This window comes from Cylas formicarius, unplaced genomic scaffold (genome assembly GCF_029955315.1).
Source record: "Cylas formicarius isolate icCylForm1 unplaced genomic scaffold, icCylForm1.1 PGA_scaffold_9__14_contigs__length_23061073, whole genome shotgun sequence".
NCBI classification, from domain to species: Eukaryota; Metazoa; Arthropoda; class Insecta; order Coleoptera; family Brentidae; genus Cylas; species Cylas formicarius.
In genome coordinates this window covers 1561886-1577860 of record NW_026844365.1, presented here as the reverse complement: position 1 = coordinate 1577860, position 15975 = coordinate 1561886, and the positions used below count along the sequence as shown (strand labels likewise).

The 15975-nt window shown below is 38.6% G+C and overlaps 1 protein-coding gene across 4 annotated transcripts in view; it reads right to left on the bottom strand.

The window, feature by feature from the left end:
- The window catches only part of LOC132707890 (basic helix-loop-helix ARNT-like protein 1), a 36872-nt gene extending 35648 nt beyond the window's left edge, over positions 1 to 1224 (bottom strand). The window contains exon 1 of one of the 4 annotated variants that reach the window (XM_060679900.1): positions 991 to 1224. In XM_060679900.1, coding sequence (XP_060535883.1) covers positions 991 to 1017 — 27 coding nt within the window. In that variant the 5' untranslated portion in view covers positions 1018 to 1224. Of the gene's footprint in view, positions 1 to 342; positions 361 to 679; positions 814 to 990 lie in introns of those variants that run through there. The other 3 variants (XM_060679897.1, XM_060679899.1, XM_060679901.1) reach the window with 3 other exon arrangements.
- Positions 1225 to 15975: the final 14751 nt, after the last annotated feature.

The window sequence follows — 15975 nt, the reverse complement described above, 5'->3', positions numbered from 1 at the left end:
GGAAATCAGTGGCGTCTGCAAAAACGGGCACGTGAAATTCTTTACACTGGCGAATTTAAATAAAAAAGTGGTACCGCCACCATTTTGCAACACTGGGCGCGCCACCTCTGACGTCACACCAATCGGACGGCGTTCGCCAAACCACAATCTATCTTTTTTTGGAGATTTATATTAACGTTAACATTAAACGTTCCAGATTGTATTTTTCTTACAAATACTTCTTTATCGCCGCGCATTGACGTTCGCTTTTGTCCGGTTCGCCGAACGCGACGTTGGTTGCATAAGCGACGACGTACGCGCGGGTGCCTAGCCGCGCGATAAAAAGGGAAAAAACGGTCTTACGACGTGAAAAATCGTGCCGGTCGCGCACCGCACACACACAGGAACTGCACGACGCGGCCTTGGGAGCGCGCGACCAAACAAATGCACAAACGTCTATCGGGCGGCCCCGAAAAAAAATCGACGCTCTCGCGCGACCCGCAACAATGTCGGAAGCACGAGAGAGATTTATTATCCCGCGCGTACCTACCCGTATCCGTCTAAAAATAGCCGCTTATTTATATTCCCACGCATCGTTAAGCTCAAGGTTTAAAAATGATCAGGTTCGGATAGGTTGCGTCGTTGCGTAACGCGACGAGACCTCGAAGCAACCAATCCTCCCCGCAAGATAATCGCCTACCTGTCGACAAAATCTCGACGCGCCGCCGAAAAACCGCATCGAAAACATCACCGAAAACAACAAAACGAAGCGAGAGCACGCGAGACGTATCCTAGCGTGTTCCAAGCGCGCGCCATCTAGCGGCACGTTTTTGCGACGCGGTGCAGCGGCGAAGTGCAGCGAGAAAACAACAAAATTCCGATCGATAGCGGACGCAAACAACTCCCAAGGCCGCGGGCGCGCGAAAGGTTCCGTTTGGCGGGCCGTAAGAATCGGGTCGACGACCTTCGAAATCTAGGCGCGACCTACATTCCGACGCGATCTCGGCTTACCTCAACGTTATCGACTTTTAGGGGCATGATTTACGCCGGACGGCGGGGCACTCGTTCACGAAACACAAACACACGCACTCAGCACCCCGTTCGGCGGTCGGGATCGCGTACGGCGGACGCGCACGCGTCCGGCAACATCACGACACGGATTTCCGCGTTTTGAGCTTTTAAACGATCGTGGCGAGTTAAATTTGCTCGTACGGATACAATTCGCTGACCGTGACGATTGACAGTTTACACCCTGGCGGACGACGCGCGAACCGGTCGCCGCGCTCGGCCGGTAAAGATACGCCCGTCGATCGCGCCGACACCAAAGCCCGCTAGATGGCGCAACGTTTTCAAATCGTAAACCATGGACAGGAGCAAAGCGGCTACAACGAAATAGATGGCACTATTCGGTTTCCTTAGGTGGCGAGTTTCGGTTATTTTTTCTTTGCGTTATCGCAAAAACGTTGCACTACAAATAGCATAAACTTGAAAACATTAAATTAAACAAGACGTAAGGATGTTTTAACACTTATTTAAGGAAACTGCTAATCCGCATTAGAGCTGTACAGAAGCTTCGCTAACAACGGCAATTATCATCTTTAATCCACCACATCTGTGACCAATCGTTTTTTGCAAATCGGGTAAAATTGAATTATATTAGTGTATCTTCGAAATATAGTACGCATATGCCACATCGTTTGGCCTTAGCTGGATTCAACTCTATTTTATACTTTATATTTATATCACATATATACTCAGAAAAACAATACCGCAAAAAACTAATTATGCGCGGTAAAAAAAACTAATTAAACAAATGCAGTGCAGATAATGAGACCAGGATTAGTTTTTTTTCAGGTACTTTCATTTAGTAAATGCTATTTTAACCATTAGAGTGTTTCGGTTGGGTGTTAACATAGATTTGAACATATCTTCGATGATCGTCTCATCATGTGCCATTCCCGAAGTCTATTCTTGCATCCGACACAGATGCGTCAAATGAACCTTAAAATAATGATTTAACTATAGAGTAAAAGGATATACCGCATCCCTTCTTCCGTCTACTTTTCCACCAGGATGCCAAGCAATACTGTGTTAAATAAATATTTAAAAACAACGGATCAAATGCAAGTTGATTCAAAAGTCGCAAAACAAACGACTCGTTTTCAACCGACATCACTATTTGCAATTAAAAAGTTAAGCAGTACGCAGTCCGAACTTTTGCAGTATTCAAAACCACTTTCGTACTTGCAAATACGCTGAAGCAGTTCACACGTCAACGGGAAAAAGATATAAAACCACAATTTTGCCTATAATCAGCTGATTCTTCCTCTGCACTGTAACCGCTGGTTATTCACAGACCACTGGCAGGCTTTATATTCTGTGTCTACGTCTCAAAGCGTGCGAATCGTCACGTAGTCGCCCTTAATGGAGGAGGCTGCGTTTCGCAAGTGAGACGCCGAATTTTTTGCGCCACCTGGCGTCGAACGCGCCTAGTTTTTTTTTGTGGCGAAGGATACGGGGGAACGCGGCCTTTTACCGATTACTTTTTCTCGCTTCTCGCAGACCGGAGTTTTTTTTTGCATAATTGCGTTAATTGTTCCGCGCGATTTGCGTTTCAGCTCGCGGCACGCGGGCCGATCGAAAACCCTCCACGTCACACGCTGGGTGCGTGTGACGTCGAGTGGTCACGTCGACCCTCTCGAAGTCCGTCGTGATTAACACTCGTCCCGATGTTTTGATTTTTGAGGGCGGGGGGTCGACCCGCGTCCAATAACGACGGAACGGGGCAGGGGTAGCGTTTACGGCCGATAAAATAAAATTAAGCGCATAAAATTTTGCTGGGGTCGGACGGTGGACTGGGCGTCGCGTTTTATTTTACCGAACAGTTAAAATTTGGCAATATTATTTGGTGTATTAAGGAGCATATTTTAGCGATACGAATGTTTTACTATCTGTGAGTTGCCTCGCTACGTACGTTACGTGAGCGTCTGTCATTTCCCATCGCAAAAACCAGACAATTTTTTTTTCCTCAATTTTTTTTTCAAAAACCAAAAGAATACACGAGGAAAAAAAGTTGTGCAATGAAAAAAATAATATTAAAGTCGCAATTTGATAACTTTAATCTATTAATTCTGACTTAATGTTGGTTTAGATATTTTTATACCCTGCATCTAAAAATATCTTTTTCGTTAAAACATTTAAGACAAACAAAATTTGATCTCTATAGTTTTAAATGGCTTTGCTAAATTTCGGCGAAATTCATCAAAAAATGTTTAACACATTGGAAAAGTCTTTTTTTTTTCAATATTTGACACATCGCCTTTTGGAAATGAAGCATATTTTTTGAAATGTCCTGTACATGTTCCAGAATAACAAAAAAATGGCCGGAATACGGTCTTTTAAAATTCATGAACCACGTAATTGCCCCTTATACGCAAATGTGCTATCGTTACGCAGTACATGCTTATTATGCATGTAAACATTGGAATTCTCGTTTTGGAATAAATCCTATAAATTTCGAACAAAAACTTCAAGCTCGTAGCTACCGCAAAAAGTGTTAAAAAAATGTGTTTCGCGGGGAACTACGTTACATTGTAATAAATGTAAAAAAAAATGTTAAAAACGACTAGTCCAAAATATAAACTGTTTTATGTCACATACACATATGCATATATGTTAAAAAATTGGTAGTGTTTGGTTTTATACGTCATTTGCAAAAAACTTGACTAGTAACCCTACATTTTGTTTTTTTTTGTTTACCTGGATATCCATAAAAACAAAAAAAAAACACAGGCAATTAAAACGTTATCAAGATAAATCGAAACCGTGCGTCCTGTAGTGGTGCAGTGCAGATATATCGAAATTATATGCTCAAATTGAAAAATAGCGACAGCGTAAGTGCACACAATCTTTGTTATGGGCGAGCGGGCCTGAAAAAAATTATTTATGCCTGGCTACAATATGGTTGCCGAACAAAAAATGTACGCTTGTTTCAATGGCATTAAACTTTTTAATTCGATTTTCCTTGGGCGCGAACAATTTCCATTTTATAACTTTAATCGCGAAACGGAAACCTTCGCGATCAATTAACAGCACCTACTCTGCCAATTAGCGTGAAGTAGATTAAATACATCGTTACCGAGTTTTAATTTTTCACTGGGCTTGTTTAAAGCGTTTTGCGCGAAATCAACAACCTTATTTTTCCATGTGGTCTGTGAAAAAAATGCTCCACATGTTGAATAGCATTTTTTTAATTTCGAATGTATAGTTTTCTCTCTCTTTGTAAAAAAACGTGCAGAATCTACTTATTTACTTGCTCTTCCTGAATTAGGAATTTATTTATAATTTAATTTTTCCATAAATCTAAACTTATCTCCTGCACAGTATTAATACGGGGTTTTAATGATAATAATAATAATAATAATACACAAACAATTAAAAAAAGTTCAGGTTCAACCCATAGAAACTGAAAGTAATATTCGAATAGATAGTTGCATATTATGTCCGATCCTCAACAAACAATGAATGGAAAAGTCTTCCACAGTGGGAAATAAAAACAGTATGCAATGAAAAACAAAAAAAAACAACAAATGTAAAATGTTTTGTAAAAAGTATTACAGTATTCTGTGGAAGTTTCTTTGAAAAATTAACTGATAAAAGATATGACAAATAAAAAAAATACTACTTTCTATAGTGAAGCTAGAACCTTGGATAGTTTGCGATTAAAATGTGTCTAAACTTTTTGGTCAAGTCAAGAATGGAATGGAATCACTTCACAAAATTCACTAGAAATTTCATTCATATTGTTTAGATGTCCTTTTTATAACGACCTTGTTTCGAAAATCGATGAAATCGAATTCTTCGAAAGTATCTGCACTCGTATAAAAATTTTATATCTCGGTAACGGTACGTCCTATGGGATCGCCGGCGGTGCAGAAATGATCACCGTCGAAAAAATTTTTTTTTGTCTGTCCGTTCTCCGTTCTCGACTTTTGTTTTTCTTGAATAACCTTGAAACACTTGGAGCTACAAAATAGAAATTTGCTTCCTTTTTAACCCTCCACGAGGCACATAAGCTTATTAGAAATCGCCCGGTATCCACCTTCTTTTCGTGATTTTCAACGGTTTTTTGGACCTTGCTATAAAAGTGTCCGAAATTTGAAGCAATCGACTTTATATTTGGCACATATATGCAGCTTCGCCCCTTGACGGAACTTATTGAAAATGGGGGGCTGGGGGGTCGGGAAGTATTCTAAAAAAATAAAAACTCGCGGGTGCAAGGGTCTACAAAAAACATCATTTTTCAAAAACTGTTTACGAAACCAAAAAAATTCTTGAACCAGAAGAAGTAGAAGTTACGGCTCTATAAGCTTTTATTCCTGACGATTTTTCAAAAATATACACCGTACGGCGTCTCTGGGGATGCGAGTTATCAATAAGAGTGAAGGTGGTGCGAAAACGTTCCATGGTTAATCCAATTAACTGCTCTGATGGACGATTTTGCCGACGATAAAATGGACGTAGTGCGCGATAAGTATTCCGCACAGAACCATTATTTTCGAAATAAAATTGCACTATTTGCAAGCGTTGTTCAGGCGTGAGTCTATTCATGATGAATTGCCAAACCAAACTGAGAATAAATCACTTGACAGCTGTTAAATCGGTCGCCATCTTGAACAGTAATGCCAACTTAAAGTTCTATACATCGAAAAAAAACACCCTATAGTATTGGCAAAAAACATTAAAAAGTAAGTAAGTACCAAAAAGTACCAGTTTATCTCCAAGAGCCTCTAATTACATAATTCAGGAAAATTGGCTTTTCTAAAGTGGTACGAGCCATTTAAAAGGTTAACAGGAAAAGGCCCAATGTATTAAGCGTCATCATTTGTTTATATGTTTTTTATATCTGTAATATTTTAATAAAATTTGGACACATTTTTTTTAAATACACCAGTGCCGGGCGTACGGAATTTCAGCTGTCTATTTTGGCAGACATTGATGGTACGCCGCTGATTTCTCTGAAAGTAAAAATTATTCTTACAATTTTTCAAAGAAACTTCCACAGGCTACTGTGATACTTTTTATACAACTTCTGCTTCGGTTTTGGTTGATTAATTTGTATTTTAGGAGAATTCAGTGGCGTACGCCCGCCACTGGCAGTATTACAGATTATTGACAGTCAATTAGAAAACACCCTCTATATATTATATGTATAGGCAATGTATTACAGTTTCAGCGTCTGAGCGTTCTAAACACGGCTCGGTTTATAAAAAAAATCATCTTAAATAAACCACCGAACGCGTATCCGCTTATAGAGAAAGGAGAGACAAACATTAATATCGGAAACCTTCACACTGAACCGATTGAAACGAAATACGGGTGGCGGCGACGGCGGGGGCGGGGAGGAAAGTTAGTCGTCAATGTGAAGGCTGATTGACCGGTGATCGACGTGCGTCGATCACCGTCGGCCATTAGCATTTTCCAGAGCGAAAAAGTGGTCTTCGATGAAAAAAAAAAAAAAAACTCCCCCTCTTCACGTCGTTGTTGCTAACAATATCGAGGAACAAGCTCTCAAGCGTTTTAAGTACGAAAATATAACGAGAAAATACTTTGTTATATTACATACAGGGTGCTGTTGTTCAGGAAACCCGTCTTGACAAAAAGAAACAAAGTAGAGTAACAATTTTTTTATTATTTTTCAATATAATCCCCCTTAACTTCAATACACTTATCACGTCTCTTTATTAACAACTCCATACCTTTAAAAAAATATTCTGTTGGTTTTGCCTCAAAATTAGCTAAAACAGCCTCTTTTAACTCAACTTCGTCGTTCAACCGCCGTCCACGTAAATCCTTTTTTAAATATCCAAACAAATCATAGTCGCTGGAGACCATATCTCGACTATAGGGAGGATGATCTATCTGTTGGAACCCACATTCTAAAATGGCAGCTGTGCAACACCAGCAGGTGCATTATCGTGCAAAAGACGCACGCCTCTGGTCAGTTTTCTTCGACGTTTTACACGTATGCAGTATCGCAATTTATTTAATAATGTTGCATAATATTTACCACTGACAGTGGTATTAGTTTCTTTAAAATCTATCAATAGAATTCCTTCACAATCCCAAAAGATCGTCCCCATCAACTTTTTTGTTGACTGGCAGACTCTGAATATTCTTGGAGGTGCTTCACCCTTATGACGCCACTCCATTGATTCTTTTTTCGATAGAGGGTCATAATAGAGAACCATAGTTTCATCTCCCGTCACAATAGTTTCTATCACAGGCTTCGGTTCCAACCCACAGAGTTCCAAAAAAGATCGCGCACACTCAGCACACGGCGTTGTTTTTGAATAGCCGAAAGGTTTTTAGGAATCCATCTTGCATTCACCTTATGCATACCTAAATGATCATCCAGGATTCGACGAACACTTGTATCAGAAAGCTTATTAATTTCTGAGATTTCCTTGACCTTTAAACGTCGATCACTCAATACCGCCTCTTCCACAATCGCAACAATATCTTCCGTTATGACCTCCACTGGTCGACCAGTTCTTGAATCATCTTCAAGGGACTCTTGCCCCATTCGAAAACGTCTTGCCCATTCTTTCACTACAGAATACGAAGGAGAATTTTGGCCGTACACAGCATCCAGCCTTTCTTGAATAATTTTAGGTGCTAACCCTTCTTTCGTCAAAAACTGTATGACTGCTCTATACTCAATTTGCGCTATTGCGGTTATCAACTCTCTTCTTTACAGAGCCGTAAAACTATCTCAGCCCGAGTCACCACTTGCCACTGTGGTCCTTCCTTACATTCAAAACATCACAGACCACATATCAAAAGTTCTAAAGAATTATAAATGCAAAACCAGATTTACCACTCGTCCAAAAATCTCTCAACATCTTCGGTCCGTCATTTGAGATGCCAGGAGTTTACAGCATTCCATGCATATGCGGCAAAGAATACATTGGAGAGATCGGACGAAAAATATCAACTAGGCTCAAAGAACACGAAAGAGCCTTACGACTAAAACTGATCAGCTGTTGCCGAACACACTCATTAGACCGGAGATAAAATTTGATTCGATAAAACTCAAAATCCTTGCATGTAAACAGTTCTTCTATCAACGACAAATCCGAGAGTCTATAGAAATCTATAAACAACTTAGGTCTCTACCTATCAACAATTTGGGAATCAGTCAACCGAGACGGTGTAGAGTAAAATACGAGCCAGTTTCAGTCAAGCTCTGAAGAAGTCAACAGGATGATTGGCGAAACGTCAGCGATTTCGACTCAGCAAAAACCGACGCAGGAGGAATCCTGAAGTTTTGTAAAAAGTAATGTTCGGGTTGAGTCTTTATGTATCTATTTCATTCTGTTTTATTTTTGTTTCATTTTATTTTGTTTATGTGAATCTTATTTCGTATTGGGTGGTCGGCTCGTTGATAAATAAATAAATAAAATAATGAATGTGATATTGGCCATAACTACATGACATTCCCATTTTATTTGAAAATGTTTCCGGAATGTTAAAGTAAGTCCTTCTTGAACATAACGTGAATCACCCTACCTACTATTTTATTTCGCCAAACACTGTTAATAATTTGGTTAGTTGGTTAAGCATTCTTTGCATAACGTTCATAACTTTTGCTGCGACCACGTATAGATGGCGTTCGTGTAGAATCCGTAAGGGCGTGCAACATGGCGCCCGCCAGTCTGAATCAGCGTTGTGACGGTGCGCTGGTTTCAAGGTCGACCTTGGACCGGATGCCGGTAGTAAATTTTCTGATCGCATTCGAAAACAATGGGTTATAGATTGTTTACTAGCGTATTTACTCTCGATTAATATATCAATAATGACGGCGATTAGGTATGCGGGGCCATAAATAAATTGGATTAGGCTCATTAGCAAGACGTACACACCTGTTGCCGTACCGGTGAGCGGTAACAATCGATTGTCGGTCGTACAGATTTCTCGGGCACAACAGACGTCGTTATGATCGAAAACTCGCCGTTTGGGAGTGAAGTTTTTATTTATATTTGTTGCCGATAATCTCCTGAATACGGCCGATTTATCGAAACTTGTCACTTCAAACTGTAGAGTTCTCCAAACGATATACCGTACTACGTGCCAGGGCCGTATTTAAGATGTTAGCCGACAAGAACTGTGTGCTGTGCGGACCGTTGTATTTTAAAAGTAGGAAGATTTTCTTTAATATGTATACCGGGTGACACAGCAAAGTGGGAGCACATTATAACTTTTAAACGGCTTGAGATAGCGATTGGAAATTTGGAAGGGTTAATACAGGCTAAATATTCTTTTTTTTACAATATGTAGTCAATGGTTGCACTTCTGGTTTGAGCGGAAACCACAGTAACTTTCGAATTTTAAATAATTTTTATAAAAACAAAATGTTATTTACATGGCGTTTCTATTCATCAAGTCAGCATAATCAATTTATAAACAGAAAAAACTCTCGACGTTCTTTCTTTAGAAAGCTGGAATTGAAAATGAGAAATCCACAGAATAATCGACATGATAATTTTATTATAAGTGAAGAAATGTAAATCAATGTTGCGGGATACGTCAACGTAAATCCATCTCAAGAGAATCTGTGAGGAGAACTTTAAAAAAACACGTCTATCATTCTTTTAAGTATAACTTTCATCGACATTATTATGAAGCTGGCTTTGTAGGAAGACTTCGATATTGTAATTGGCTGTTAGATAAACATGACGAGAATAATAATTTTGTTAACTTAATTTTCTTCACTGGTGAGTGACGATTCTCAAATAACACTATGTTTAACCGACAACACCTTTAAAAAACAAAGAATTATTCGTCCCGGACACTTTCAAGAACGGCTCGGAATCAATGTTCTTGATTCATGGTGCCTTAACTGGTACACGAAGACTTGCTAGATGATTTACCTCTTATTATTTTCAGCAGAATAATTTTAGAGATGTTTAGATAGACTCATCTCAACAAACGGTCCAGTACAAAAAAGAAAAAATCAATCAGGGTGAAGCGGCAGACAGTTCTAGTAAAAAACTAAGAAAGCCAAAATTTGAAGATGTGGATCGGTGGTTCCAACAGCAACGTCTTAAAAATGTGTCACTCCCTGGACCTATCGTAAAACTGAAAGCACAAAATGTTCCAGCAGTTCCAAACAACAATTACGTTTACAAGTGAGGAATTGCAAAATTTTGTGGTGATAGATCAAGATTTGTCCACAACAAGCAAGAAAGGGTGAGGAAGAGCACCAAGAAGAAGACGAAGTTCATCTGGGACCACCACAAACCATTCAACAAGCCCTACGTTCAGCCAAGCTGCTAGAGAATTTTTTTATGTATCATGTGGAAGGTGAAGAAATGGTGAAAATAGAAGCCAAAGTACGAGATGCGTATTGGCATACTAAAAAAATTCGAAAGAAAATGAGCAATTATTTGAAACATTAAATTTAGTTCTTAAAATATTTATATAAAATGTTCCTAAGTAGATGTGAAAATATGTATACAAAATTAATAAATATTACAGAATACATACAAGTGCCATAACTCTTTATAGTCTTTGGACTATCCAGTGAAAACAGCCTCGCAGGGTCAAAGCTGGAGAATCAGGGACATAAATACGTACTTACTGGAACCATCACACTGAAATATATACGAAAATTTAAATGAAACTGTTAAGAACGATACATATAACCTGATGTTAAAATAACCCCTTCTAGTTATTCGAAAATACCCCGCAGCATCAAGGCTTAATCAACTGTAAAACATTCCAAATAAAAATTTCAAATTTCTGCAAATATTTACGGTCCATCACAGGTAGAATAAACATCTGTTGGGATGGTCTGCGGTTAAGGTACTGTAAAATACTTAAAACGTCAAAGCAATAAATGCACTATATTTTTGGTCGTATTATAACTATTTAGTCGAATAACAAAATTTATGTGCCACTTCGGCGACCTCGTACGGAGGCCCGGAAAGAAGCAAGTATCTTTATAGATAACCATCGCTCAACATTATTAAACAAATCTAAAAATTATTTGACACACCCAGCGACATATCGCCAATTTAGGCCGAAACCTCCTCGGAGAAGAGGTCGACCGAAGAAATCCCACAAAAACGCTTACGCAGAAGAAAGCGGCCGGGATTTCCAGCCGTCTGCGGATGGCGGGAAATCCCGGCCCACCCAGTAGCCCAAACCAGCTGATCGGGTATCCCCGACGGCATTTCTCCCGGTATTTACAGTTAGCAACTTGCGCAGCGCAAACAAACACACCCGGTGACCTCCGACGTGCTTGTCGCGTGTGCACCGGGACACCTGCGGCGTTCGAAACACCCGGGCACCTAACAAAACCGTTTCGTTGCTCCCAAGGCCTTTCCGGTTCGTTATCTCGACGCGGGAGTGCCCCGGGCCACGTAAGCGGACCCCTTCGACGCGAAGCCCGTCATAAACGCCTCCTCGGTAATAGAGCCGTTTCTAAAGTTTATGTTTAAGGCTTTAATTTTCCTAGTGACGCTAAACCGAGATAGCTGGAAATCTACGAGGCTAAGGGATAATTCTTCATCGGATGATCCAAATGAGCATTATGGTGGAATTATAAACAGAAAACTTTAAATACATTACATACAAATTGGCTTTTATTGTGCTCTATAAATCCTAATTGGTATTCCAGCAGCCATTTCCGAATTCTAAAAGATTGGTTGGTTAGTTTCCAATACATGGAAATAGGAATTTAGAAAAAGACAACGAAGAAAAAGGATTTATTATTCAAGGGCCTCACTTTGAAGTTCGTTTTGGTTAGTCCCCAATATATGGGACCCAAAGTGGCTATTTAGCAAAAAGAAGAAGAATAAAGATTTATTTTTCAAGGGTCAAACTTTGAAGTTCGTTTTGGTTACTTTCCAATACATGGGACCCAAACTCAGTAATTGGTCATTTAGAAAAAGAAGACGAAGAATAAAGATTTATTGTTCAAGGGCTTCACTTTGAAGTCAGTTTTGGTTAGTCCCGAACACATGGGACTGAAAGTCAGTATTTGGCCATTTAGAAAAAGAAGAAGAAGTTGGTCATACATTGTCAGTCAAGAGTCATAGGCGACTTTGCGACTTTTATGGTTTTTTCCATAAGCTTGCTACCAAAGATTCTTACACTAAATAAAAGGGTATATTTTTATTGCAAATTCAAAAAATGAAATTAATGATTCAATAAACCAGAAATCAATTTTTGAGGGACATAATCGATTTTAACGAATTTTTTCAGTAGAGTGGCCGCCCCGCTAACCCGATTTAAAACCCGTAGGATAAGGGCCCTGATAAGGACATTCCTTCTTTCTTCTTCTTTATTCGTTTGTTTTGAGGCGTTCCGAGGTTAATCGCGTGCGATTTGGCGCCATTGGCGTGTACCTCGGGGCAATGAAGAGGAGTAATTTTCAGAGCGAACGCCTCGTTGTTTCGCTGACTGCTAATCAATACGGATAAACAACAACAATGGCAATCTGCTTGCCGATCAATTACGGCTCACCTTGATTGTCGTTTTTTTTTCTACTCGACTAACTTCGCGTCGCCGCGTCTATTAATTTTTTGCATTATAACCACGCGAAGCGTCCTAGAATCGTTTTTTTTTGTCGACTCGGACTTGTATTTTAATTTCACGTAAACGGGTATTGCTTATTTATTTATTTATTTATTTATTTTTTTAGAATTCGCTTCATTGGTATTCGGTTTTATTGCCTTTCAATCAACTTGAACGAGGTTCACGTCATTATTATTATTTTGTGTAGTCCGTCTCAATCTTCATCGTGCTGGCTTTTGCCCGCAGTTATGGAAGCTACCTGCCGACGGAAATATTTATAATACACTAAGAAAAATCGATGACATTAAATGTAAAAAATTCACAGCTAGGAATATCTATACATAATTACATTTTTATTCTAAATGTCCAAATCTACTTCTGTTTCTCTGTCAGAGTCCTCTTTTATGTTCTTTCATGCGTTTCTTGAAGGATCTACCTGTTTGTCCAATTAAAATTTCAGGACATGATCTGCATTTCAACCTGCAGACACCTGATTTTTAAGATTTTGGACACTTCGTTTTATTGTTTTTTAAAAACCTTCATATTGTGTTGTTAGTTCTGAAAGCTATTTTTAAACCACATTTTGACAAATGTTTTGAAACTTTTTCACTAGGTAATTGTTTTAATTGTGTGTGTAATTGTGTTCTGTATTGGGTTTCGGATAAATAGAGTTGACTGTTTTTATCGATAATGGACGGATTGTGGCCGTTGTTCAGTGCAATTTGTTTAATGATAACAAGTTCTTTGTTGTAATTTTCTGTTGAGCGTGGCGTATTAAGAAGCCTGTGTATAAAAAAATGAAATGCAGCCATTTTGAGTGCATAAGGGTGATTTGAGCTGTTATGACTGTGGCCGTGTGTGAAGGTTTATGGTACATTGAAGAGTCTAATTGGTTTTGCTTTTTCGTAATAGTTAAGTCTAAAAAATTATCCTGTCCAATCTCGATAATGAATTTTATACGATGTATGCTTAAACATTAATTAGATTTAAATACCTCTCCATCATTAAACTTAAATTGTCACAACAACATTAATTCAGGTTTTACTGTCATTTTTCGGTATATACAGTAGCAGGTAGTTGGAAAAGCTGAACTTTTAGTTGTTATTTATTCTCTTACTGACATCAATAGACCAGAAACTATGGGCAAGTAAAGTCTGTTCATAGATATAAGAAAGTGACTAACTGAAACGAATTAAGGAAAGACCCTTAGAATTTAATTATTTGTGGTTTTGTTAGGAAAGATACTAAACAATATTTATTTATGTATGTATTTATGTTTAAATCTAAAATAAAATTACAAATTATTTTTATTACCTACTTAAATTACTTAAAATTATTCACATAATATATCAGTATCACTATCGCTATCATCGCCTGTTCTAATTATTATTTGTTTTATATTAATTGCAATATGGATATACGATTGTTCTGCTTTTTCTAGATGTTTAACAGAATTTGCCCCTACTTTGTGGAGGGATGTTAAAAACTTCGGTTTCTATAAGTTTGAGGACATTGAGTTAACACGGGGAAAAACATTGTTACGACGAATGGTAGATTTCAGTTGGTGCCAAACATGTTCCTTAAAACTGTATGCCCTAGATTTTTTAGCATAATTATCACAGAAGTAGGTTCAAGCATTGTAGAACCTCAATTAATTGCTCTTTTGGTATAATTTTCGTGAAAATAAATGTAGTTATTATACATGTAGTTTTGGATTGTTGCTTTTGTGTCATGAGGAAGGGGTTGTAATCAACTGTCTATTGTGACAACTTGCATTGTCGATTACAAATACGCTATTAGGAGGAATGTTTGGAACTAGTTTGTTTTTAAACCAATTTTCAAATAGGTCAGCGGTGGTGTCTTCATGGTAATCCAGAGAAGAATCTTTAATATTTTTCGCAGACAGAGAAAGTCCATTTGGAATTCAACCATCTTTAGAGCCAGCATCCAAAATAGTTATTCTTTTTGATGGCGCGTTTGTTTTACACTTATTGGTTGAGTCAAAACAACCCTTTTTCGGGGTATCATAAGTGTCGAACCAGGTTTCATCCAAGTAAATAATTGGCCTTTGTTGTTCTCTGTAAATCCTATTTTTTTGTAGATATTCCAGTGCCTTTTGTGTTTTTTTTTTAAATCTAAAACCCATGTGTTGAATACACTTCCATAAGGTAGTTCTGTCACATTTAACACCGGTTTCATTTTTTTCAAGCCTCCTAATTAAGATATCTAATGTAGGCACGTTTTGTTCCTCGTATTATATCTTCCGCCGTATTATATCTTGTTCACTTTCATCTACGCTCGAGAAAATGTCAGCATCGCTTCTACTTTTCCTCACTGAAATGGCATTATTCACAATTTTAAATACAGTTGATGACCACATATTTTGCATAATACGCACAGGATTCAACACACGCTGTATTACACACGAAATGAGAATGATTACTGATAAACTTAAACTAAGTAGTACACTAAACCAAAGAATATTAAACACAGGTAGGTATAAAATTATTTTCTATTACGGACCACAATTTTACCTGAATTTAAATTCCGAAACTTTAGGTAATCCCATTCAAAAGCAATTGGTCACTTTCTTATATCTACGAACAGATCTTACCACCAAGAGAATGCTATATTTCCATGGTATCCGTCTCTTTTTCACAAAAGCGCAAACCCGTTCCATAGCGAGGACTACTATAAATTTGCCGCAAGCTTGGGTCAGAGACTCTACAATTATGTGGGAAAAAAAACTCAGTATTTGAAAATATTTACCAAAATGTGTAACATACTTTGAGAATTTAAGACTGTTTCATGTTAGTTTCACTTTTTTCCTTTTTTTTATTGCCGCTTTACTTTTCTTAAGGCTGTATTTATTTAGGAATCGGATTAATAATAATATAAGTAGACATATTTGAGAAGTGTTGTATAGAGTTTATTTTTGTCGGTCAAATTTGCGAGATCTGTATCTACGCGGCATTCACGCAGGGTCGTAACGTTGGTTGCCTAACAATGTCCGGATCTCCTTAGGACGTAATGGCTCGGACTGTCGGCTCACGATGACATATGGAGTGCGGGGGTGTATTACCCCGTGTTATTTCCGTGGACCGTTGTATTAGGAGGCAGTGGCGGCGTTCCGCCTCCCCCGGAGCCGCGGTAGAACGCCTACCGGAGCGCGCGCGCCACTGGTTCCGGATTTATCGCAGCAGGGCCGAGGATCGGTTAAAGCTTTTGATGAATGACCCTTTTATTACCCGCGGGGTCGACTTGATACTTGCCGTAAAAGCGTACGTGTGACGCCTTTTTTGAAGGATCGCCGCGGAGGTTATAATTATTTTGATCCCTAGCTCGAGCATTTTTGTGTACTCACCAATTATGTCTGGGGCTTTTATGGTAATCACTTTTGAACGGTTCGCGCTA